The sequence below is a fragment of the Oreochromis aureus genome, linkage group 11, assembly GCF_013358895.1.
Source record: "Oreochromis aureus strain Israel breed Guangdong linkage group 11, ZZ_aureus, whole genome shotgun sequence".
Lineage (NCBI taxonomy): Eukaryota > Metazoa > Chordata > Actinopteri > Cichliformes > Cichlidae > Oreochromis > Oreochromis aureus.
The window spans coordinates 37266025-37292235 of NC_052952.1; the positions used below are offsets into that span (position 1 = coordinate 37266025).

Genomic DNA, 26211 nt, shown 5'->3' on the forward strand with positions numbered 1-26211 from the left:
GATGATGAGCAGCTCACTAACTAAACTTCACTCATGTGTCCATCCTGTCTTTGTTTCCTTCTTTGTGGTGTTAAAGCATTTAGGACTCTTTGGTGAGACATCAGTGCTCAGTTACAGTCACACAGCTGCAGGTGTTTACACTTGGATAAAGACAGATTTGTTGATGACAATGAATAATTCTGTGTTTTTAGCATTTTTTCTCTGTTTTGCACGTCGTCCCCGTCCCGGTTGGACAGATGGCGCTCCTGAAGGCGCTCGTCTGTCCGCTCCTGTTGCTGTTTATTGCTGATGATGTTTCCTGTCGTTGTTCAGAGTACCAGCTGGAGTCAGAGACACTGAGCCAATGTGAGCTGCTAAGAGGCGACGCTGTTGCCAAAGAGCAAGATGAGATCCCTCACTGCACTGAGGACGGCAGGTTCAGGTGCTGGATTTGGTTTTTTATAATCCTCATAAAGAATTAAACCCAGGACACACTTTATGAGACACTGGAAGGAAATATCAGCACCACCTCTGAGCCACAGTATGAACACTCATGTATAATACTTTCACTAGCTGGGCCCACGTCCTCATTTTAGGTTTGACAGCGTTTTAGTAGGTAAAGGTGAATGCTTGGACGTGAACTGAGCTGCGGTTTGGGGAAGGCCTCGAAGGGGACTGGCGACGGCTCCGGGGCCTGGCAGATCCCCATGTACTAAATAGAAATGAAGAAGTTAAAGGGAGGGAGGGTGGAGCACGTAAACGAGAATGACAACCGGAAGGAGCGTGTTTGGAGGCGTGGTCCCGCTCCTGAAATTCTGATAGATAATCTTCAATAAAAAAATTCAACTTATGAAGCACGAACAACTTCAAGCAGAAGTCCTCAAACCTTTGATTTTCACCAGCCAGATTAACAGATCATATTATCTGAATATGGTGCTGTGTGTCTGTGTGTCTGTGTGTGTGTGTGTCTGTGTGTGTGTGTGTGTGTCTGTGTGTCTGTCTGTGTGTGTGTGTGTCTGTGTGTCTGTCTGTGTGTGTGTGTGTGTGTGTCTGTGTGTGTGTGTGTGTCTGTGTGTCTGTGTGTGTGTGTAGACCTGTGCAGTGCAGTGGGCGGGGTCAGGAGTGTTGGTGTGTCGACGCTGACGGTCGGGAGGTCACTGGGACTCGAACCAGCGGCTCAGCTCCTCACTGTGAGAAACACCAAAACACACACGTCTGACATCACAGATCACATGATGCAGGAAATCAGCTGCAAACCTTCTTCTCTGCTCTTAACATCACGTTTAATTCTCCTGCTGGAGATGTGGTGTTGTATGATGGTAATAATTTTAATAATGTGGAAAATAAATCAACATATAACAGCATACAGCACAGACAGGCCTAATAAAAATATAATGAAAGCATAAAAATGATAATAAAAACAAATTACATCATTATTTTTAAATAACAAAACACAAAGTTTTTAAAATTGTTCATTCATATAAAAATAAACAAATAGCTTAAACATTACTGTAATCTTTCTTAACATTTTTTCACAACACTAAACATATTTTTTTCTCATTATTATCCTGCTTTCTTCTCCTTTTTTATTTTTATCTTAATTAAAGTCGACACTTTATAAAAATTTCAATCTAAATAAATAAAAACACAAGATGAAGAATAAGAAATTCATGGACCTCCACTCAGAGAAGCAGTGAGTGGAACAAAAGAGCATACTGTCACACATACAAAGACACAAAAAGAACAAGAAGTTAGGAGGAGGAACAGTAACGTGAGTATCTGTGTGCGCAGGTCCGTCTCCCTGCCAGCTGCAGGCCGCCCTGCGGTGTTCGCCTTCAGGCCTCTTTGAGCCAGTTCAGTGTGACTCCAGCAGGGGGCAGTGCTGGTGTGTGGATCAGGACGGCATGGAGCTCTACGGGACCAGACAAGACGGGAGACCCCGCCGCTGTAAGTCTCTGTTCTCCAGAGTGGGTGTGAAATCAGCTGCTTAGTGCTGCAGCTCTGAGTGTTTGGATGTTGCTGAGCACTGTGTGATACACGCAGGAGCTCTGTGCATTTTCTCTTCACTAGAAGCTGGAGTTAAGTTTAAATCACGTGGTTCATGTGGCTAATCTTTGTTTATCTGAACACCAAGTTTTTAACTTACCAGCTTATACAAACCTGTTACTCGGTCTCCTCCTGTCCCTCCTCCTCCTCCTCCCGCCTCCGGCTCTGATTTCTGTTAAACTGTGTTTGCTGGACTGTCTGAGATCATCAGACTCATCGACTTGCTGACCTCTGACCTGCAGGTCCAGGCGGCTGTGAGGTGAGGTCCAGGCGGCTCCTTCACAGCCCCTCCAGGTCGTCTTCTCCTCCTCAGTGTGCTGAAGATGGCAGCTTCCTCCCAGTCCAGTGTAAATTCATCAACACCACAGACAGAACAGAGCTGGACCTGCTGCATGCCTTCAACAGGTAGCACACTTGCCTGCACGCCTGCCAGCACACCTGTCTGCACACCTGCCTGCACCTTTAGACAAATGCGATGATGCCTGGAAGCATTTTAAGTCTGACTCTATAGACAGTGATGAGCCGACTGGTCACATGATCTGTGACCTCACTCATCCTCCTGATGAGTTTATGGTCTCAGTCGCTGTTTTAGTTCTTCTTACTGAATAAAACTTGATGAGATTTTGGAAATGATGCTTCCATCAGAGCCAGAAAGGACCAGGAGGCGGGCGCTGGGTGAGGGCGGAGCTTGTGCACGTGTGCAGTTCTCTCAGCTTCTCTCCACATTTGTTCAGTTTCATGTTTTTGTCATCTCTGTAAAGCAGCAGCTGCTACATCATCCTGCTTTTGGACCGGGCCATTGGGTCCTTCAGATCTCCTGCGACCTGCAGGCGGAGCTTTAGCTGGTCCTGCGTTTGTTTATTTAATTAAACTTTAATTAAGTAATCTTGTGAGTTGAACTCCTGTTAGCAACATTAATCCTTTTGAAAGAATATTTCCTGCTGTGGTAAAAGGATCAGTGATGGTGCTTCACCTAAAACAAGTTTTACTGTAGTCATGTCCTCATGTGTACACCAACAGTGTGAGACAAGTCAGACAGTAGAGAGCAGAAAACCCTTGAATCCATGTCTGAGGTCATATCACAGAGTGCATATAAAAGATCATAAAGGGACAGTGAGGGAAACCAAACCAAACATAAAACATGAAAATGTAACAAGATACATGAGGACTCGGAAAAGCCCTGGAAAAATGACAGTGGAAAGCACCAGAAAACTGGTGGTGAAAAGAGGAACAGGTGGAAGTAAAGCCACCTGTACAGCAAAACAAAGATTTCAAAATAAAACAGGAAGTGGCGCTGTGAGTGTGTTTGTTGTTTCAGGTTTCCAGAAGCCTTTGAGACGTTCAGCAGCTTCAGGAAGTTTTTCCCGCTGGTTTCCTCCTACTGCTTCTGCTCAGACAGCCGAGGCCGAGAGCTGGAGAACACAGGTACACACACACACACACACACACACACACACACACACACTATGGGCTCAAAATGTGGTCATAAATATTTTGTACTTGTAAATCAGGATTTGTATGTGTAAAAAAGATTTGTGTGTGGACTTAGCCAAAAAACACCTGCAAGTTACAAGTACGAATTTTGACCCTATTTTTCTCCCTTTCATCTGATTGGCCAATGTCATGTCAATCACAAATGTAACTATCCAATCAGAGAACAGATGGGTTTGGCTGTCGGAGGGGCACTTTTTTGAACTGCAGGTCCTTGAAGGGAATAAATGCCCTTTTGCATGCCAACCCAGCGTTTTCCTTCATCACCACGAAGGAAAACAGTCTGTGGTCGTCCGAGTTTGGTGATTTTTGTGTCACAGGTCTACGTCTTTTTTTACGCACACACAAATCTTTTTTTGCGCACACACAAATCTTTTTTACGCACACACAAATCTCTTTTTACGCACACACAAATCTTTTTTTACGCACACACAAATCTTTTTTACGCACACACAAATCTTTTTTTACTCACACACAAATCTTTTTTTACGCACACAAATCTTTTTACGCACACACAAATCTCTTTTACGCACACACAAATCTTTTTTACGCACACACAAATCTTTTTTTACGCACACACAAATCTCTTTTTACGCACACACAAATCTTTTTTACGCACACACAAATCTTTTTTACGCACACACAAATCTTTTTTACACATACAAATCCTGATTTACAAGTACAAAATATTTATGACCACATTTTGAGTCCATACACACACTCACACATAGACACACAGACACACACACACACAGACACACACACACACAGACACACTCACACACTCTCACACTCACACACACACTCACACTCTCACACTCACACACACACTCACACACACACACACTCACACACACACTCACACTCTCACACTCACACACAGACACAGACACACACTCTCACACTCACACACACACACTCTCACACTCACACACACACTCACACACACACTCACACTCACACACAGACACAGACACACACACACACACACTCACACTCACACTCTCACACTCACACACAGACACAGACACACACTCTCACACTCACACACACACACTCTCACACTCACACACACACTCACACTCACACACAGACACAGACACACACACACACACACTCACACTCTCACACTCACACACAGACACTCTCTCACACACACACACACTCACACACACACTCACACTCTCACACTCACACACAGACACAGACACACACTCTCACACTCACACACACACACACACACACACTCACACTCACACACAGACACAGACACACACACACACACACTCACACTCTCACACTCACACACAGACACAGACACACACTCTCACACTCACACACACACACTCTCTCACACACACACACTCTCACACTCACACACACACTCACTCACACACACACACACACACACACACACACTCACACTCACACACAGACACACACACACACACACACTGTGCTGTGACAGAATCATCAGGTCCAGAGTTGATGAGTAGACCTGAGAACATAAATACATCAGTAAGGATGATGATGATGATGATGACAGCAGTGACTGTGATGAAGCTGATGAAGGTGTGCTCTCTCTGCCCAGGTGTGGAGCTCCTCCTGTCTGAGGTGTACGACTCGGCCTTCTCCGGCCTTCGCTCCGGTCACTCCTTCTCTCAAACCAACATCTACCGAGTCCTGCAGAGGAGGATGCTGGGAGTCCGCCTCGCCCTCACCGGACGCTTCAGATGTAAAATTATTTAGAAAAACATCTCCTGCTGGTTCAGTCTTTTCAAACTGAGTTATCGCTGCTGTAAGGTGGAGACACTGGTCAAAGCTGGTTGGGTTAGCTGGATTGGTTTGGACTGTGATTTAGTTTAAAGTAGTTTTATTGTAGGTTAACTGTGATGTGTTCAACTGTATAAGTCAGCCAAGTGTTTCATGTTGTTGTGGAGGTCAGGCCATTGTTGCACCTGGACAAACACCTTGCTGTGATATCAGAGCTTTCCTCCTCCACTGGGAGTGTTGGGAGTAGAGACTGGAATGGAACCGCTTCATGGAGAGTTTGCTGTTCGTGCATCATCTTGTGTAGAAGGAGGTGACCGCTGGATCAGTTAACACTGGTTTAAACACATATGTGACCTCCACCTCCCGTCCTGCTCTCTGTCTCAGGTCCATCTCCCTGTGAGGAGGAGCGGCGAGCAGCGATGGAGGCGAACAGCGTATTCATCCCGTCCTGTGAGAGCGGAGGAGCCTTCGCCTCCAAACAGTGCCAGCAGGGGGGGCAGTGCTGGTGCGTTGACCCCACGGGGAGAGAGCTTCCTGGGACTCGGCAGCACGGAGACTCCCTGACCTGCAGTGAGTGTTTGAGCTCAGAGTGTCCAAATGTTTCTTACTCTTCTTTTCATTTATCTCACAGTTTCTGCATCTGTCTTCAGGGCTCCTGATGCTTTATCTCGTTTATCTTCTCTTCTCCTCCAGGTTCAGGTCCAGCTGACTGCCCTTCTCAGCGTCGTCTGGCTCTGTCCCGTCTCTTCTCTGGTCCCATTGAGCCTCCTTTTCAGGCCTCCTCTGGTAGCCCTCCAGCCTCCTGTCTCTCCCTCCTCCAGCCTCTCAGGGACCTCCTCCCAGTAGATTCTGATCCCACCTTCTTCCTGTCTCAGCTGGTCGAAGTCCTGCATGGTTTGTTCCCCTCTGTGGGCGGGGCTCTGCAGGCTCTAACTCGCTCTTCCCCCCGGCGCTTCCAGGAGAACCTGTTTGGAGGGAAGTTCCTGAAGAACGCAGCAGCTTTTAACTTCAGTGGGGCGGTGGGATCTCGGGGAGCTCTCGGTCTGGACCGGCCATCCTCTCAGATCGTCGCTGTCCACCTGCAGAAGAACCAGGACCTGGTCCAGTCTGTCAGCAGAGCCCTGGAGGACCCCGCCTTCCTCTCCACCCTCCAGCAGACGCTGACGGGTCTCAGCAGCTCTCAGTCTGCCTCCGTGGAACAGGTGACGTTTCCACTGCTGTGCATGTGTGAAACAGGTGTGCTTTTGGGTAATGCTGCACTGTACCTCTCCCCTCTGCTTCAACTGGTCAAAAACTGCAAATAAATAAATGTAAAAAAGAAAATTCATAGACTTTCTGAATTTCATCTGCTGATATCAGCAAGCATCAGGTGTCCATGGGCTCAGCCTTATTCAGCCATTTAAAACTGACCTGTGGACAAATGCATCCGTGAAAACAGGCTCACATCTCATCCAGCAAACCTGTGACACACACCTGAACATCCTGCCTGGTTCTGCTTTTAAAGAGAAGAACAACATCAGCGTCTAACCTACCGATCCAGTTTATTCAGCTTTCCTCACATCGTCTTCTGTTGACTCGTGCGCATCTAGTTTTTCTCCATCATCAGTTAAACATGTTGATATTTTCCAGGTCCTCGCTCCTCTGCTGCGCTCCTGCTCCACTGCTGCTGCTGCTGCTGCTGATGATGATGATGACAGGGTGGCCATCTTTGTTCCCAGCTGCACACCGAGCGGTGCTTTCCAGGAGGTCCAGTGTCAGGGTGCAGAGTGCTGGTGTGTTGACCCTCAGGGGCAGGAGATGAAGGGGTCTCGGACCGTCGCGCGACGACCTCGCTGTCCGTCCCCCTGTGAGAGAGCGCGGGGAGCGGCCCTCGAGGTGAGATCAAACATGGCGGCCGGTGCTGAAATCCACATCCCGGCGTGCTCACAGGACGGAGACTTCCTGCCGCTGCAGTGCGTCGGCTCACGGTGCTTCTGTGTGGACGCTGAGGAGAAGATGATGACTGCCGGGCCAGCAGGGGGCGCTGTCACATGTGAGACTCAGATTTAATGTTTAGAAATAATGAATATTTTTTCTCTCAAATTTGTGTTTCTTCTCTTTTTTATGTTGGAATAAAAAAACAGGAAGAAAAAATATATTTCATTAAAGTGCAAGAAGACACTCTCTCATCATCAGATTGAATTCTGAGCAGCTGCTGTGCGGCACGGACGCTGTAACCACAGACTCGCTTTTTTCCTCCATCAGTGCTTCTAGATTTTTACCTCTGAAAAAACTTAGATTACAGCAGTTCTAAATTATAAGTGGTTCTTCTGTAAAGATCAGTTTTTGTCTTGTTTTGGTTTTTTTGTATTTTACACTTTGTGTTCACAAAGTTACAGGATGCTCTGTTGTTTCGTTTCAGGTCCGGAGAAAAAAACACAGACGCTTCGATCCTCTGCAGGTCAGATCAAACCTGCGCCCGAGTCCAATCAGACCCAAAATTCAGCCTCAATTTTGGGACATTAAACATAAACAGTTTCATCAATTTATGTGACAAATTGTTTGTGTGCTTAATGAACTTTGTCTTTCACATTAATTTTCTTTCTTTCTTTGATTGTTTAAATATCCTCACTCACTGTCAGGCGGTTACAGTTATTTTAACTCAGCGCTTCTTTTCTCTCGCTGTCATCTGACTGAACGACGTGTCTGTTGATACGTTTGTTGCAAATCAGGCAAAAAGGAAAACTGAAAGTTTGAAGAAATAAATACAAGTATTTATAAACGATAAATGTTCTTTAAATTAAAACAAAGATAAATAAACAAAAGTAAATGTCAACTTATGTCACACTAAACTGATAAAAAGTCATTTTTAGGTCATGTGACATACATTTATTTAATGAGTTAGTTATTCAGTTTTTAACTTTAGCAGCTTTTGTCCTCCACCGTCTGAACGAGTCTGTTGTGGTCTCTGCAGGTCCGTGCTCGCAGGCGTTGGCTGAGGTCGAGACCTTCAGACAGGAAGTGAAGAGCATCGTCTCGCTCTCTAACTCCTCCCACATCCCTCTGGGATATGGATTCCTACTGGCCAAAGGTCTGCATCTGACCCGTGAGGAAGTCCAGATCAGCCAATCAGAGGAGGAACTACAAGTTTCTGAGACGCTACTGAAGCGCCCCAGAGCTGCTCTGCGATTGGCTGCTTTCTCCAGTGAGTCACAGACTTTCAATAGGATTTAAATCAATATTGTGGTATAAAAATGTAGTTACGGTCGTGCTTCGACCTGGTTCCTGTAGTCCCAGGAACGGTTCTCAAGGAACTAAAACATCAAACAAAAGAAAAATCTGAACATTTTTTCATTGGACCTGAACCTTTAGCTTGTGCAGGTTTTTAAATGAGAGTCACACAAGCACTATTTTAAAAAAGGCCTCATAGAAACCAGATGAACAAAATGACAAAGAGCTGAAAGACAGATGATCTGAAGGAAAGAGAAAAAGTTCTCCGAGCACGTATAGCAAACACATTTTCCTTAATTATTTAAATAAACAAAGAGGCGTGTCCCGCCTTCGTGTTGTCGCACTGACGCTGGTCTTCTTCCTGCTCAGCTGTTCAGATGCTGCTGCCTCCTCAGCGTCGCTCGTACCAGCCGTTCACTCCTCAGTGTGACGCTGATGGACGCTGGCTGCTCACGCAGTGTTACCACAGCACAGGTCTGTCACACACACACACACACACACACACACACACACACACACACACACACACACACACACACACACACACTTTTTTATAGAAAAAATGTGTTTTTCAGGTCAGTGTTGGTGTGTCGATGAAGATGGAGAGTACATCTCTGATTCTCTGACCAGCCGCTCGCTCAGCCTGCCCAGATGTAAGACAGACACACACACACACGCACACACACACACACACACACGATTCGATGATGCAATAAAGTTCACTTCTCTACGTCAGTCTTTGTCGCAATCATGACTTTTGTGTGTTTGTTTCCCTGCAGGTTTGACTCGCTGTCAGAGAGCAAAGGCTTGCTCCCTGCTCTCCGGTTGGATGAAAGGCTCTGACATCACCACTTCCTCACCTTACCACCCAACCTGTGAGCAGGTATTAGCCCACAAACATGCATACACCCTTTTCCCAGCAAGCACACATCAGCCAGGGATTAAACTTTGTCACATCTCTCTCAGTGACTGTGAGATTCTGCACACCTGCAGAGCTACTGCAGGTGTTACGTAAAGACCAGTGAAACCAGTGAAACCATTGAATATGATTTTTGTAGGGAAACAAACCAAGAAAAATGATTTTTTTTCACATACTTTTAAGTCCTGATAGAACCGTTACTGAGGCAGTAGCGTGCTCTTGTAGTCCTGTCAGGATCATTGTCATGTAACAGTCAGCTGTTGTGATGAGCTCAGTCTGAGAGCGTCCATGGTATTTCTGGCAAAGAACTGAGACAGCCTTATTTAAAAAAGGCTTTAAACTCTGCACTGTTCAAAGCACAGATATATGCATATCTATTAACGTTGCTAATAGATATGCAGATGATATTCTGGGTTTTTTCTGTTGTTGCTGGTTGTATTCCAGCCGGAGACACAAATCCTCTTTGGGGTGTTGTCAGGAAGGGCGTCCGGTCAAAACAAAATCAAAGATGCGGAGCTCCGCGCTGACGTCTGTGGCAGGAGAGCAGCTGAAAGTAGCTTTCAGTGTTTTAAGACCTTCAACTGCTCAAACTGCCTTTACTTGTTTTTCATGATTGTTATTCATGCATTCATTTCATCACGATTGGACTACTGTAATTCACTGTTTACGTGTCTAAACAAAAACTCCCTGGAGCCTCTGCAGATTGTCCAAAATGCTGCAGCAAGGCTTCTGACAAGAACATCTAAGTACTCTCATGTGACACCGTTGCTTATACAGCTGCACTGGCTCCCCGTTGAATTCAGAGTCCATTTTAAGATACTGGTTCTGACATTTAAAGCTCTTCAAGGACAAGCACCAGCCTACATCATTGAACTTTTACAGCCCTATGTCCCTAGTAGGTCCCTGAGGTCTTGTGATCAGGGCCTACTTGTTATTCAGCATACAAGGCTGAAAACCAAGGGTGACAGAGCTTTTGCCACTGTGGCCGCCAGACTGTGGAACTCTCTTCCTCAGAACTTAAGATCTGCAGACTCAGTGATTACATTTAAAAAAACAGCTAAAAACACATCTTTTTAGAATTGCATTTTGTTAACTTTTGACTGTTTTTGTTTTATACCTTGTGAAGCACTTTGTGATCTTTTATCTAGAAATGTGCTATATAAATACAATTTTACTTACTTACTTAGATAAAGTTCTATTTCATCTGAACTGTGTGTGTGTCTGTGTGTGTGTGTGTCTGTGTGTGTGTGTGTGTGTGTTTGTTTCAGGACGGTCGTTTCTCGGTGCTGCAGACAGGGGGCGCTGCAGGCTGGTGTGTGAACCCTCTGACTGGAGAGACGATACAAACGGCAACACCAAACGCCACAGGACAGCTGACATGTATACACACACACACACACACACACACACACACACACACGCTCCTCTTAGCGATGCATTCACTGTCTTGCTTGACTCTGTAAACTCTGTGTGGTGCGTTCAGGTCCTAGCTGGTGTCAGCTACAAGGACTCCAGTGTCACCCTGATGGCTCCTTCACTCCACTTCAGTGTGATGTCACTTCCTGCTGGTGTGTGTCTGAGAATGGAGAGGAAGTGGGCGGGACTAGAACATCTCGACAGACAGGCCGCACGTCATCATGTGACCGTAAGAACTAGCTGAGCTCTGTGGTGGGATGGTTGGTGTATTTCCTCCCTGTGTCAGTTTGCGTTGATGAACCTCACTCGTAGCTCATCAGCGCCCTCTAGTTGAATTGTTACTATCACAGTAACCGTAGGATCAACAGGAAGTGGATTGGCTCGCTGTGGCTCGGGTATGATGGTATATATATCCTCTCCAGGTCCTCTGTGCCCCGCCCCCATCATTACTCATGGTGCGCTGGTGTGCCGCCCACCAGCTGATGGACGCCAGAGCTGTGACCTTGCTTGTTCCCATGGCTACCAGAACTCACTTGCTGTCAGCAGCTTCCTGTGTGAGACTGCGAGTCGTAGGTGGGATGGAGACCAGAAGCCACTGAGCGGAGCCTGTCAAAGTGAGATGCCTGACCTCTGACCTCCTTAAAGGGCTACACCGCTGTTTTTAAACTTTTGTGTGTCACTTTTAAGTAAACCTGTTTTCTATTTTGCTCTTTTTAAAATCAACTTTTTTTCTGTTGTCCGTGTTCAGTCTCTCGGCCTCTGCAGTCCGTGTCCTCCTCGCAGCTCTGGGTGTTGCCCTCGTCCTGCTCTCAGATCAGCCGGTTACAGTCTCTGCTGTTCAACACAATGACCAGCAGGGGGCTCTGTTCTGCACTGGTGACCTTACCTGCACCATGCCTTCCATCTTTTCCTAATACTGACTGTTTACAGTCTGTATATTCATTTTCTCTAGTGTTGGTGATGCAGAATGCAGGTCTCATTGAAAACATTGTGTTTTTAGGGCAGGTATTAGTTTAGGATGTGGACACATTTCTTTCCCTGTTCATTCAGTGTGTGTGTGTGTGTGTGTGTGTAGCTTCCCTCGTCTGGCCGTGCTGTGTCGCTATGTGATGACTCCTCGGTCACTCTGCAGTGTGACGGTGACGACTCGCTGAGGTTGACGGTGAGATGGAGCGCTGCTCTCTATGACCTCCCGACCTCTGACCTCCCAGACCTCCATGATGTAGGTGAGCAGACCATAGACTGTATACAAAAGATGGGCATAACCATTGTGACCCATTTGTTTTTGGACTTTCACATGATTTCAGTTTTTTTAGCGCAGAGGTCAAACCCATGTTCTTTTCAACCCTTTTGTTTACAATTATGAGCCAATCAGGAGACAGTTGGGAGGAGCTCGTTTCAAATAGAGGACGATGCAAAGCTGCTCTAGTTGAGCCCTTGAATAAAAGCATGAGGTTGTAAATGAGCCGCAGACGTCCACTTTAAACTTTTTAGCTATTTGTTCAACAAGTATGTGAACGACCTGAGAGGGAACGTGTTACGACCTTTGATGACATCACAGGGAAATCAGGAGAGTTTAAATGGGAACAAATCTGGTTTTATTTTAGAAGACTTTTTTCTCATAAAATTACATTTTGAGTTTATTTTTATTATTTCAGGTCTCTTCCTGAATGAGTCCAGACTTCTGGAGGGACTTCAGGGAATTCTGCGCTCCGTGTTACCATCAGAGCCCAAACTGGTTTCTGTGACTACACCGAGCTTCGGCTGTTCCCGTGGTTACCATCTGGACAGTGACGGCGAGGGCTGTGGTGAGTCTTTGTTCAGCTCAGACATCCAGACTCTGGACCGCAGAGTGTTTCAGAGTGTGGGGAGTGTGGGATCTCCTTCACTCAAACTTTGGTGCCCTTCTTTTGTGGTTTTCTGTAAAAACTCCATAGTTTGAGCCACGTTTGATCCTTGTGGCTTATATCAGAATAAAATATGCACAGGTGCGTCTTCACCTGGAGCTCAGTAAGAAGTGTGTCGGCTCCATGTCTCCGTCTCTGTAGTCGTCTGTTTGTCCTGTAACTCAGTCTAGTTTCTGTTTCCAGTCGTTTGTCCTGCTGGCAGTTTCTCCCAGGAGGGGGCGTGTCATCTCTGTCCTCAGGGGACCTATCAGGATGAAGAGGGGCGGGACTTCTGCAACAGGTGTCCCACAGGGTCATCACCTGCTGGAACATCATCTGTCAGAGAATGTGAGTGTTTTTAAACCAGGAATATTTTTATTTATTACGTGACTGAAACCAAACCGGGAGATTCCGTGTTTTAGGCGAAAGTTTAAACTACATCATGAAGCCACTTCCTGTCTTTATTATATTTATGTTTTATTCTGTCTGCGTGACTCAGCTGGCTCAAAATACTTCAGTTATTTTATTCTAAAAGCATCGAGAACTGCTTGTTTTATAAACTCGTTAAAGATCTCTGATCTATAATCAGTGTGATTATCAAACCTTAATAGAGAGAAGTGTGAGTGTCGAACACTTTGTGCATGCGTGTATCAGGTGTGACCGAGTGCCAGAGGCGGGGCCTGCGGTGTTCACAGCGAGGTGACTTCCTGCCAGCGCAGCCCGATGTCCTCACGGGCAGGTGGAGGTGCTTCAACAGCGAGGGGGTGGAGCTCGAGTGGAGCAGCAGCGAAAAGGTTCTGACTGATGATGAGTGCTCAGGTGAAGATGTAGCAGCCAATCAGAGAGCAGCTGTTCACAAGTTTGTTTTTGAGCGTTCTCTTTAGTGTGTGTGTGTGTGTGTGTGTGTGTGTGTGTGTGTGTGTGTGTCTGTTGCAGTTCTCAGGAGGTTTCAAGCTGTTCCCACATCAGACCTGATTGTTGGAGCTGCAGATGCTGAAGTGCTGCAGACGATGACCTCTGACCTCACTGCCTGTGTTCGGGGTAATGCACGTGTCTCTTATTTTCAGGACTTTCTCCAACATTCAGGAACGCTGGATTATTTTCCTGCTCTGGATCCAGCCTCAGCGATCTGTCGTGTAACACTGCTGCTGTTTCTCTCACAGCGTGTGCAGCACAGCCTTCCTGCCACCATGTGGCGCTGTTCAACAGCCAGACTCAGTGTGAACTGTACAGCACACACAGCCTGAACACACACTGCAACACCTCCCAGCAGGTACACACCTGCACACACCTACACAAGTAAACATAAGTAAATATAAGAAATCTGGTTTAACTGTTGATTCTGAAATCTATAAATACCATGTACTCCATCAGCAAGGCCAAACAAAGCTTCCACTCTGGTATTATCGACTCTTATGAGGGTAATGCAAGGACTCTGTTTTCAGTTTTTAACTAATTCAACCCCCCAACGCTTTACCACCACACTTCTATTCCTCTGAAACCTGCAACTCCTTGATGATGTTCTGGACTACGAAAATCAATAACATCCACCAGCAACTCAGATCAAATGTTGTGTCTACGCCCTCTCCAGAACCTTTTCTCCTTTTTGAGCCGTTTTCCACTTTTCATCTTCCTGATTTATCTGATATTTCCGAGTTCATATGTAAATCAAAGCCTGCCACATGTCATCTTGACCCCATGCCCACGGGGCTTGTGAAATCCTGCCTCTCTTCTTTACTCATCTCTGCTATCATTCACTCTTCTCTCACCACCGGTATCGTTCCCTCCTTATTCAAGACTGCTCTAGTCATTCCTATACTGAAAAAACCTTCTTTAGATCCCAACAACTTTGACAACCTCCGTCCGATTTCCAATCTACCCATCCATTCGCTTCCGCTTATCCTTTCCAGGGTCGCGGGGGGCGCTGGAGCCTATCCCAGCTGTCATAGGGCGAGAGGCGGGGTACACCCTGGACAGGTCGCCAGTCTGTCGCAGGGCCAACACACAGGGACAGACAACCATTCACACTCACATTCACACCTAGTGGCAATTTCGATTATCCAATTAACCTATCCCCACAAGCTGCATGTCTTTGGACGGTGGGAGGAAGCCGGAGTACCCGGAGAGAACCCACGCAAACACGGGGAGAACATGCAAACTCCACACAGAAAGACCCCGGCCTGATGTTGGAATTGAACTCAGGACCTTCTTGCTGTGCGGCAACAGTGCTAACCACCGTGCCACCGTGCTGCCTTCCAATCTACCCTTCATTTCTAAAATACTCGAAAAAGTGGTTGCAGCTCAACTTCATTCACAGCTGGTTAATAATAACATCTACGAGAGATTTCAATCTGGTTTTCGCTCATGTCACAGTACAGAAACTGCTTTACTGAAGGTCACTAACGATCTTCTAATCGGAGCTGACTCTGGTCTTCTCACCATTCTTGTCCTTTTAGATCTGAGCTCAGCCTTCGACACTATTTCTCACTCTGTACTTCTAAGCAGACTTTCCTCTCTCGGCATCTCTGACACACCCCTCGCCTGGTTTCAATCGTATCTCCTCGACCGTTCCCAGTTTATTCAACTAAGATCATTCCGCTCTCGTCTATTCCCAGTCACCTCTGGTGTACCCCAAGGCTCAGTCTTAGGCCCTCTTCTCTTCATAATATACATCCTCCCTCTAGGTACCATTTTCCGCAAATTTGATCTCCAGTTTCACTGTTTTGCTGATGACACCCAGTTATACCTCTCTTGCAGACCTGACTCCTCCCTCCCACCTTCCTCCCTTTCAGAATGTCTATCCGAGCTAAAATCCTGGTTTACCTCTAATTTTTTAAAGCTCAATGAGGATAAAACTGAGATCCTCCTTATTGGCACCAAATCCAACCTTTTGAAGGCGAACCATTTCTCACTCACCATTGATAACTCCACAGTTTTCCCTTCTCCTCAGGTTAAGAGCCTTGGTGTCATCCTAGACAGTTCACTTTCCTACAAATCTCACATCAATAATCTCACCCGTTCTGCCTACTTCCATCTACGCAATATTAACAGATTACTTCCTTCTCTTTCCACCCAGTCTACGTCCATTCTTGTCCACAGTCTCGTTACCTCCCGTATTGACTATTGCAACTCTCTTCTGCATGGTCTCCCCCACAAATCCCTCCATAAGCTTCAACTGGTTCAGAACTCTGCTGCTCGCATTATCACCAGAACCCCTCCCACCAGCACATCACCCCTGTTCTTCAGGAACTTCACTGGCTCCCTGTGAAATCCCGGATAATATTCAAACTTCTTCTGCTCACCTTCAAGGCCATTCATAAGCTCGCTCCTCCTTACCTTTCTGACCTGTTAACCACTACCTGTTCTGCCCGTTCACTTCGATCTTCCTCTTCTATCCAGCTTGCTGTACCTTCCTTCCGCCTCACCACCATGGGAAGCAGAGCTTTCAGCTGCTCTGCTCCCAGGCTGTGGAACTGCCTACCCCCAGAAATAAGAAACATTGGTTCTCTCCCCCAGTTTAAATCCCAACTCAAAACTCATCTGTTCAAATCTGCATATTCACTGTGAATCCACTGTTTGTTAATTTTATCTTGTGCTTTTGTTTTATTGTTCTTATTTTTATTGTTTTACTAAGTGTCTTCCTATTGTAAAGTGTCCTTGGGTGACTTGAAAGGCGCTCATAAATAAAATTTATTATCATTATTATTATTATTATTACACACAGACATAAACACATATCCTTAGAAATGACAGATTTACATAAATAAACATTAATTTTAAAATGTTTTTTAGGCCAGTGGTTTTCTGGGTAATGCTCAGGCTGAGCTGTTTGATTCACTAAGCTGCTATCTGAGAGTGAGGGGCGGAGCTTCAGATCTGCTGGTCATCAGGAAGAAAGGTACTGCTATCATCAGAGCCAGGTGACTGAGGTGTGCTGCAGTTGTGTGTACCTGTGTGCTCAGTCTGGTGTGTGTGTGTGATTCAGGTGCAGAGTTTTCCTCGCAGCAGCAGCAGCAGCACAGTTTTGTGAGGATGAGGATGATGAAGGCGGTCTCAGGTGTGTTCAGGACTCAGGTGTTCTCCTCCAGGCGGACCTCTCTTTCCGACGCTCATCGTTTCTGTCAGGACGGCTGCAGCCACGACACCTGCTGCGACGGATTTATCCTCAACCAGAACAGCCTGGAGGGAGGTACGTTACCACGGAGACCATGGAGACACGGACAGGTGATAGCTGATCAATTGAAAGTGCCTCGTGTCGTCTTCTCTCCATCAGGCTCCCTGCTCTGTGGCTGGTTGAGAGCTCCATCAGTGCTGACGTGTGGGGACCAGGACTGGGATGTGATTGGTCAGGGAGCGGCCAAACGCACTTGCGGGGCGGGGCTTACCTACAACGAGCAGCAGCGCAGTTTCGTGTTTGACTTTGGAGGACAAAAGTTCACCATCAGTAAGAAAAATCAAGTCACGGCTAAAATCCGTCGCTAATAAAACAGGTAACCATGCGACTAAAGCACTTCCTGTTTCTTCCTTCCAGCTGATTCTGCTCTGCCAGCTGACAGCAAGAACAAGAAGGACTATCAGGCTTCCATCATCAGCTTCCAAGCCATCTACCTGAACACTGGTACCTGTACCTATTAGAGGACATATTTTAGCACTTCATGACAAATACATAACAGAGAACTATGATCAGCTGTCTCTCCGGTGAGCACACGACCTCCAGCTCTGCTGTTGGGTGTCTGATAGGGAGGAAGTCCTCGTTCTGTAAGCTGGGTGAACCCTTCAGACCACAGCAGATCTCCAGAGCAGAAGGACTGCCCATAAACCAGCTGCAGGATGAGATCCTCTCTGAGGAAGCAGAGCTGCTCTAGGAGCAACTGGCTGCAATTACACCAAAATAATAATTTACACCTGCTAGAAAAAAAGACCAGACTCTGTAATGTTTACAACAGCACTTACTTTAGTTTTTCTTAGTGATTTCACATAAACCCCTAAATGTTTCTGCTACATGCTGATTGGTTGGGTAAAGACTTCCTCCATCGATGACGTTTGTTTCCCAGCAATAACTAGACGGTGGATGTCGTAGTGGTAGAAATGATCAGAAGTTCTCAGAGGATCAAAAAGGACCACCACAGAGAGCTCGCCAGTAATGAAACCATGAGACAGGAAGGGACAACTAAAGTTTCAAAATAAAACTGAGGAGACTGTCACTTACTGTTATTCTCTCAGAAAGATTCAAAAATAAAATGTGCCAAAATAATTCCTTTAAATCACTCCCTGAGAGCTGATGACACTGTTTGTCTCAGTCCTGCTTGTTTGTTGTTCTGATGCAGCTTCGGCCGTCGGCGGTTCTTCTTCGTGTGCTGCAGCTGAGCTCAGCCCTCCTCTGGACGGTTTGTACAAACAGAACCAAAGTCTGAAGTTTCTGTTAGATGGTTGGTGGCGTGTCAGTGAACCAAATGCTTTTATGGGCTCTGTTTGTGTTTGCAGCTTCAGTTCAGCTGAAGTTTGAGACTCTGTCTGAGGATGACGTTCTCGTGGATCCTCAGAGGAAGCTCCCCGCTCTCTCCTTCTGGCTCAACAAGAACAACTACAACTCCCAGCAGGCACAGCTCTGGTGTCTCACGCGTATGTGAAGCTGCCTTCTCTTCCTGTAATCTGTCTCTGAACACACATCTGAATATGAAAATGCAGACTCTGGTTTTCTGGGTTCTGCTTGTTGTAAAAGTCCCGTTGACCAATCATGTAGCAGCTTTATTTCTCTGCATGTGGAGCACAGGAGGGCAAACCGATTGATAGTTGGCCTGTCATTAGCCATGCTGTTTATATGCTGGAAGCCCTGAAAAATGCTCGGACAGGTTAGTGTCTGTGTCGGGACAGCTGCCTCAGTCTTTCAGGTCATGCTGGTATGACGTCGGCGTTGCTCCTCAGCGGTTTCCTCCATCAGTCCTGAGACGCTGTGTGGTTTCAGGTTGTGAAGAGGAGCCGCAGTGCTCGGTTGCTGACCTCAGAGATGCAGACTCGGCGGGTTTCTTCAGCTGCTCATTGTATCCGGACAGCAGAGTTTGTGGAGCTTACGATAAACCTCTGAGACGACCCTGCAGCCCCCTGCTGGACAGAGCGCCCAACAACACCTACAGCAAGAAGGGTAAAGAGGAGAGCTCAGAGAGTCAGTATCATTACTTCATAGCTGCTCCTGCTGTTTTTAAACACCCTGTGTGTGTGTGTGTGTGTGTGTGTGTGTGTGTGTGTGTGTGTGTGTGTGTGTGTGCGTTTAGTGGATCTGTCTGGACCGGTGAAGAGTTTCTATGAGAGAGTTTCCTTCAAGAAGATGGTTTCTTACTCCGTACGCAGCCGAGTCAGCCTGAGAGAAAACACACCGCTGTCTGAGGGGTAACCCGCACACACACACACACACACACAAAGTGTGTTTGGTCTCGTATTGAAAGGTTTCAGAAAATACTTCAAAGAGTAAAACCTCAGTGCGGTGGATCTGCTGCAGGTTCATGGAGTGCGAGCGCCGTTGTGACGAGGATCCCTGCTGCCGTGGCGTCGGCTTTGTCCGTGACACCAAATCCAGAGGTATCCATAAAACTGTATGTCAAAGCTGAGCATAGCTCTGTGTGTGGAAAGCTGTTTTTTTCTGTAATCTCTACCATACTTTTTAACGGTAACTCTCCTGGTTGCAAAACGATTTTGTAGAAGTCTTACAGCATAAGCTGTTCATCTGTGACCTCAGTAAACTGAATATAACACGATGAGCATCCAGTAAATTATTCATCTCAGTGGAGTCAGAAAGAAGGCTTATTCCTCAGTCAGATCCACTCATAACATCGGCATTTAAAAGAGCAAATAAGGCAAAAACCACTGAGTGACATCAACGTTGGTGTGTGTGTGTGTGTGTGTGTGTGTGTGTGTGTGTGTGTGTGTGTTTGCTTGCAGGAGGTTCTGATGTGGTGTGTTTAGCTCTGATTAGTCTGGGGGTTCAGACCTGCAGTGAAGACGACGTGACGACCTGGAGGACTCAGGACTGCAGACCGTCAGCAGTGAAGACCACACCGGACCCCTTTGGCTGGTACCAGAAACCCGGTACTGAAAACACACACAGACACACACACACACACACACGCACACACACGCACACACACACACAGCAGGCCTTCAGTTTGTCTGAACATGAGGCTGAAGGAGGCGAAGCTCTGTGTGAATAAAGACTGTGTTCTGCTTTGCAGTGAATCAGTGGAGTTCGTCTCCTGCTCTCTGTCCCCCGTTCAGCCTGCCACCGACCAAAACCAACGGTAAGACTCCACCCACATGCAGATACTCGCAGTAATGCTGTCAAAAGTACTTAAAGTACTGCCGTTACTTCTTTTATGGTTCACCCTGAGTATCCTGTCACAGTTTCACTGGACGACTGGAGTCTCCTCCCCGACTCTTCAGTCCTTGTCGACCCGTCTCTCTCTACCTATGATGTCATCCACGTGAGCCGTGATATTGCCGATGACAGAGATATGACCAGGGACTGGTGTCTCCATGGTAACCATATCTGTTTTTTTAACTACTCTTTGGCGTACCTCACTGTCAGATCCTGACTCTGCTCTGCTTCCCGTCAGTCTGCCAGGAGGCGGAGTCTTGTGCAGCAGTATCACTCAGTGAGGTGGAGTCCGCCACGCGCTGCGTCCTGTACCCTGACACGACAGTCTGTGGCCTAAGCTCCGCCCCTGAATCCCCCACCTCATCTTCCTGTCGACTGGTCGTGAGAGAGCCCGCCCCCCAGGTGTACCTGAGACGCGGTGTTTTCTCAGAGCCGTCACGCACGTCCGTCTCTATCCCGGGCCAGGGGGTTCTGCAAGGCATTGCCGTGGAAACAGCACTGGCATCAGACAGGAGGACAGTCATTCAGTTCCTCGGAGTCCCGTACGCTCGTCCACCAATAGGATCGCTCCGTTTTGAAGCAGCTCAGCCGGCTGAGTGGATGGGAACCTGGGACGCCACCAAACCACGGTAACTACCCGTGTGACCACAAACGCCTGTCCTACAGCACGTGGTCACCCAAGGCACCCAAAACCAGAATATAGTGAAAAACAGCGGTCTCACCTGTACAGGAAGTGGCATTATCTATCTGCAGATTCCAGATATGAATAAACCCGATAAATGATCATCTTTATCTCTTCACCCGTCAGCCCCAGCTGCATCCAGCCTGGTGACGTAGCCTCTGCAGCCTCCAGTGAGGACTGTCTCTACCTCAACATCTTCACTCCTGCTGACCTGGTGAAAACTGACTCAACACCCTCGTTATTTCATTTATTCACGTTTTTATTTTCTTTGATTATCTTTGTTTCTGTTTTTTCTGTTGTTTGCTGTTAAACCAGAGGGGGCGTGTTCCAGTCCTGGTTTTCTTCTTCAACCCTTCGGCCAATGAGAACCCAGGACTGTTGGATGGCTCCACCCTCGCTGCTGTGGGTAATATCGTCGTGGTAACAGCGAGTTACCGGACGGCGGCGCTGGGATTCCTGAGCACAGGTGACTTAAAAACAAACAAACAAAGAGAGAAAAACACACGATAAATGACTCACCTGGCCTCCTCTCCACCTCTTTCTCCAGGTGAGTCTGGTCTCCGTGGTAACTACGGCCTCTCGGACCAGGAGTCAGCGCTACGCTGGGTCAAAGACCACATCTCGCTGATGGGTGGAGACAACAGCAGAGTGACGGTGGGGGCGGAGCGTGGTGGTGCTGACATCACCAGCCTTCACCTCCTGTCTTCGTCTCGTCCTCTGTTCCAGAGGATGATGCTGATGGTGAGACCTCGAGTAGTCCTTCTTTCCTGCAGACAGCAGGCGGAGACTAATAACTGTGCAGTTCTTTTATCAGCAGTGGAGCAGAAGAGATGCCCTGAGGAGGAACGATGACCTGCAGACCACGAGCCAACCTCAAAGTTCTTCATCACTTTTTTCTCCTCTTCCTCCTGTAGGGCGGATCAGCGTTTTCTCCATCACTGGTTCAGACTCCGTCCACCTCCAGACGTCAGGCCCTCGATCTGGCCAAAGAGCTCGGCTGTGTGACCTCTGACCTCGCGGCCTGCCTCAGAGCGTCTTCTGTCCACACGCTCAACGCCGCTCAGACAAAGGTAGACGTCCCGGACACTTTGCGCTGGTGCAAGTCCTCGTGTCACATGTCTCACCTGCGCTGTGTTCGCCCCGCAGCTGTTGGCGGTCAGCGGGCCGTTTCAGTCCTGGTCTCCGGTCCGTCAGACCATCACTCGGTCGTCCTTCCACAGAGTGGACCTGCTGCTGGGAACATCAGAGCACGACGGTCTGATCAGCCGTGCTCGCAAGATAAAGGTCAGAGGTCACACATAAACTACCTGTAAATCTACTCAAGAGGTTCAGTTTAAGAAAGTAACGGCGGCACAATTTTCTTCAGGACTTTGAGTCTCTGCAGGGCCGAGCTGACAGCAAGACGGCATTTTACCAGGCTCTGAGCCGCTCACTGGGCGGAGCCACGGGAAATGAGCTGCTGAAGGAGGCGGCGGCGTGGTTCTACTCGCTGGATCACAGTCCCTCAGCTGCTGGATACAACCTGTTCTCCAGAGCGCTCAACAACGCCACCAGGTCAGAACTGACTTTGTCTCACACACACACGGGTGGTGAGGGCAGCAGAGCGGGCAATCGGCACTTCACTAACCCCCCTCAGAGACATCTATACTGGCAGACTTCAGCAGAAAGCCAGCATCATCATCAAAGACCCTCGCACCCTGGACACTCACTTTTTCCCCCTTCCTCTGGTAAACGCTACAGGTCCATCAGGTCGAAGACAAACAGACTCAACAGAAGTTTTTACCCACAGGCTGTCAAACATGCCCTACCTCCACCCTGATTGGAGGATAACTGCACTGCCAACACTCATGGACATTACACCTTATTTATAAATCGTATTTCTGTTTATACTTCAATGAAACCAACATCCTACCTCTTTAAACTGTATTTATTATAACATTATTTAGTATAGTTCCAACAGCACCCCCCACTCAATGTGCAATATCACTGATCACACTGCACCTCTCAATGCACCTGCTAGTTAGATGGCATGTATGTGTATGTATATAGATGTAAGTGTGTATGTAGAAATATGTGTGTGTATGTATGGATGCATATATGTATATATACATATATGTATGTATGTTTGCAGGTGTATGTGTAACTTGTACATATCTTTCTTGTGTAAATGTAAATTTGTCTGTTATTATGTAAATACTTATGCTACTGTGTACTCCACACACATGGAGAGATGCCAAACTGCCTTTCACTGTTCTTGTAACAGTGACAATAAAAAGCTATTCTATTCTATTCTATTCTATTCTATTCTATTCTACACACACACTGTGGTCGTGTTTCTGGTAAATGCTTTCATGTGTTTGCTTTGCAGAGATCTGTTCATCATCTGTCCCACGCTCCAGATGGCGAGCCACTGGGCGGAGAACAGAGCTAACGTCTTCCTGTACCACCAACCGGCCTCCAGCGCTCACGACAGGTGTGCAGTGTCTAACTCAGGGCTAAACATCAATGTTCAGCCTTCGCCTCTAACAGGTGTAGTGCTGAATGAATACATAGAACATATTTGATAAGAGGGCGGAGTTCTAATTAACATACAGATACACCCTCGATGTGACTTCTTGGACCATCTGTCTCACAGCAGACACCACCCAGCGTGGTGATGGTGACCTACACTGTGTCTGCATCAGGCTGTAAACATCAGAGGTGCTGTTGGGTGTAAAAGGCTCTCCTGTGTGTGTCTGCAGGGCCGACGTGTACCTTCCTCTGGACGTTCAGCTCGCCTTCGGGACTGCTCATCATCCAATGAGCTCTCAGCGCTTCACCTCCTCTGATCGGCGCCTCTCTCTTGCCTTGATGACCTACGTCTCCAGCTTCATACGGAGCGGGTGAGGCTAACACTCAAATCTCCGTGTCGTGCGTAGGGAGTGATTTATTTATTTATTTTTTTATGCTCTCAGAAACCCAAACCCATCCCGATCGTGGCCGGAGTCACTTCTGCCCCGCTGGCTGCCAGTGCTGTCCTCACAGGCTCCGCCCACCTACCTGGAGCTAAGCACTAACTTCCATCATCAGCGGGGTTTGAGTCAGAGCTCCTGCTCCTTCTGGAGCCAACTGGCACCCAAACTGACGAGTCTGACAGGTGACAGAGCTTTCTACTGGTTTCTACTGGTTTCACCTGTGCCCTCTATTCTGCTCCACTCGAACCTGCTCTTCAGTTTGCTCCTCTGCTGTCTCACCTGAGGTCCTTTCGCCTTATTCAGCACTCTGTTGGATTCAAACCTTCCTGTTTTCTGTTAAATCTACTTTTCTCCACCTTTACAGAAACAAATAAAGAGTTTATCTGATTACTCGTTCTAAACTTTAACTCACAGCTCAGAGTAGTGAAGCAGCAGAGAGTAAGGGAAACCACCTTTCTGACTTTTCTTTTTGCTTTGGTGTCCAGGTGCATCGGGGGCGGAGCCTGTTCAGCCTGCGCTGACCTCTGAACTCCCGGTGGCTGCTCCATCCAGCCAATCCCAGACTGAGAAAGATGCCTACAGCTAAACTAATGACATCATCACGCGCTTAGGGGACTTCATGCAGCTTCATCTCCCATAATTCACTTTGATTCAGATGGTTGCTGTTGATCAGTTTTGCTCATAATCATTAATAAAAAGCATCTTAAACTCTCAGCTGTGCTTCTCGTTTAATCAGGGTTCAGGGTTGAGTTGCTGTACAATCATCCAGCTTTGTTCAGTGTGAGGTTTGGATCAGGGAGACTTCCAGGACGGTTACTGTGAAGCAAGTTTGTGAGAGCTGGTTTAACAAAACCGTGGCCATCACCATGGTGGCGTTTAGCATCCTTTGTTAACTCAAGCTTTCTGCCTCTGACTCCGGTAAAAAGGGGCTTGCGTGGCTAAAGTAGCATTAAAGTCCAATCATGTGTCAGACATCTGTGGAATCATGGGTGCTAGAGATTAATGTAGAAACCCCCATAAAAACAATTTGTCATTTATCACCTGCAGATATTAGCATATGTTTATGTTCTAGCACATTTTAGCACATCATAACTCTAAATCTCCAAAACTGATGGATTAAACATCAGTGTGTTCAGGTCTGACGCTAGCCTCTGGGATAAACATCAGTTTGTAAAACAGGTTTGGCAGATGTGTGTCTACAAGTCGAGTATATAAGTTGACTGATTCACATTTCACACTGCTCTAACTTTACTGCACAGCTCAGTCGGTGGCTTCAGTAAGAAACAGCTTTCACCAGCAGAGAATCTACATTTCACTAAAAGCATAAAAAATATGTGAGACAAATAAAGCGAAAGCCTGTTCGAAGAAGCATCAAAGATACACACGCACACGAACACACGCACACACACACACACACACACACACACACACACGCGCACACACACACACACACACACACACACGCGCACACACACAAACTCAACCACACAAACACACACACTGTCACAACTCTTGTTTTTCCTGCATAAGCAGAAGAAAACTATTTATTATAATCATTATTTTTACACTAAAAAGAAAACAATCAGAAACTTTGTGCAGCTCAACTTTTACAATGTGGCAGCGTCTCCTTAAAACTTTAAACTTTAAAATACCTGCTGTTTTCGGTTTTGAATATTTCTTAGTCCTCTTTAATGACACAAAAGTGTTTCTTGTCCAATTACTTGATTAATCGATAGAATCATCATGAGCTGCAGCACTAATGTCCACTCATATTTCTTATTGTGGAAAACTGGAAACACGCCTGAATTTCAACATTTCTTGTTATTGTTCCAAGCGTTGAAGTGTTACCTTCCACCTCAAGCCTGAAAAGTGACGTGATATTTCTTGACTGAAAATGTTCTGATTATTGTCAAATTTGTACATGTTTTGTTTGGTTAGTGCACTGGCCCTTTAAGAGAAAGGCATGGTCTGTGTGCGGACAGGGGAAGTGTAAAAGACTCAGACAATCGACTGATTAATGTGATCTATGCTGTGAAAGGCTGATAAAAAGGCATTCCCTGTGAGTATGCATTATTGTTTGGCACTTTATGTTGATTAATAGCAGTTACTTAGATGCTGTATTACGTGTGCTAATTTATGGTTGTAGACAGTTGTTTGGTGTTAGCATTAGCACTTGGTCACGCAGCTCCTCAAGTAATTATTTTAATTTGACACTCATATTCACTGTATTTGTTGTTACAGTTTCACACCTGCCATATAAAGCAAAGTCTAGACCCACTCTGGCGTCAGTGACTTTTGTGTGGAGGTGTTTTACTCCTGGATAGTAGAAAGTGGTTCTACAAGGCCAGTACAGTGAAAAGGGACACACTACAACAACGATGAAGACTGCATTGTTATACGCTGTATCCAGACCAGCACGACAGGTGCAGTGACACCAAGTCAGCATAAATGCACATTCAATCAGCTTAAAGATGGAGAAAGAAGGA

General features: G+C 46.7%; 1 protein-coding gene across 1 annotated transcript in view; it reads left to right on the plus strand.

The window, feature by feature from the left end:
* Nucleotides 1–24439, plus strand: part of tg (thyroglobulin) — a 25704-nt gene extending 1265 nt beyond the window's left edge. Inside the window, exons 2-48 of the mRNA XM_031726898.2 lie at nt 313–421; nt 1072–1169; nt 1771–1926; nt 2268–2430; nt 3344–3450; nt 5108–5251; nt 5674–5859; nt 5983–6491; nt 6919–7321; nt 7691–7729; nt 8243–8473; nt 8869–8973; nt 9075–9152; nt 9279–9382; nt 10687–10798; nt 10902–11063; nt 11257–11448; nt 11583–11710; nt 11910–12060; nt 12493–12642; nt 12925–13068; nt 13375–13539; nt 13657–13761; nt 13884–13993; nt 16513–16618; nt 16706–16909; nt 16994–17164; nt 17252–17338; nt 18048–18107; nt 18205–18342; nt 18686–18862; nt 18993–19107; nt 19217–19296; nt 19657–19803; nt 19947–20012; nt 20116–20250; nt 20328–20718; nt 20898–20985; nt 21087–21237; nt 21319–21512; nt 21686–21841; nt 21918–22055; nt 22138–22325; nt 23140–23244; nt 23513–23653; nt 23726–23907; nt 24211–24439. Of these exons, the coding sequence (XP_031582758.2) occupies nt 313–421; nt 1072–1169; nt 1771–1926; nt 2268–2430; nt 3344–3450; nt 5108–5251; nt 5674–5859; nt 5983–6491; nt 6919–7321; nt 7691–7729; nt 8243–8473; nt 8869–8973; nt 9075–9152; nt 9279–9382; nt 10687–10798; nt 10902–11063; nt 11257–11448; nt 11583–11710; nt 11910–12060; nt 12493–12642; nt 12925–13068; nt 13375–13539; nt 13657–13761; nt 13884–13993; nt 16513–16618; nt 16706–16909; nt 16994–17164; nt 17252–17338; nt 18048–18107; nt 18205–18342; nt 18686–18862; nt 18993–19107; nt 19217–19296; nt 19657–19803; nt 19947–20012; nt 20116–20250; nt 20328–20718; nt 20898–20985; nt 21087–21237; nt 21319–21512; nt 21686–21841; nt 21918–22055; nt 22138–22325; nt 23140–23244; nt 23513–23653; nt 23726–23907; nt 24211–24311 (7172 nt within the window). The 3' untranslated portion in view covers nt 24312–24439. The remainder of the gene's footprint in view (nt 1–312; nt 422–1071; nt 1170–1770; nt 1927–2267; nt 2431–3343; nt 3451–5107; nt 5252–5673; nt 5860–5982; nt 6492–6918; nt 7322–7690; nt 7730–8242; nt 8474–8868; nt 8974–9074; nt 9153–9278; nt 9383–10686; nt 10799–10901; nt 11064–11256; nt 11449–11582; nt 11711–11909; nt 12061–12492; nt 12643–12924; nt 13069–13374; nt 13540–13656; nt 13762–13883; nt 13994–16512; nt 16619–16705; nt 16910–16993; nt 17165–17251; nt 17339–18047; nt 18108–18204; nt 18343–18685; nt 18863–18992; nt 19108–19216; nt 19297–19656; nt 19804–19946; nt 20013–20115; nt 20251–20327; nt 20719–20897; nt 20986–21086; nt 21238–21318; nt 21513–21685; nt 21842–21917; nt 22056–22137; nt 22326–23139; nt 23245–23512; nt 23654–23725; nt 23908–24210) is intronic.
* The last annotated feature ends 1772 nt before the right edge of the window (nt 24440–26211 follow it).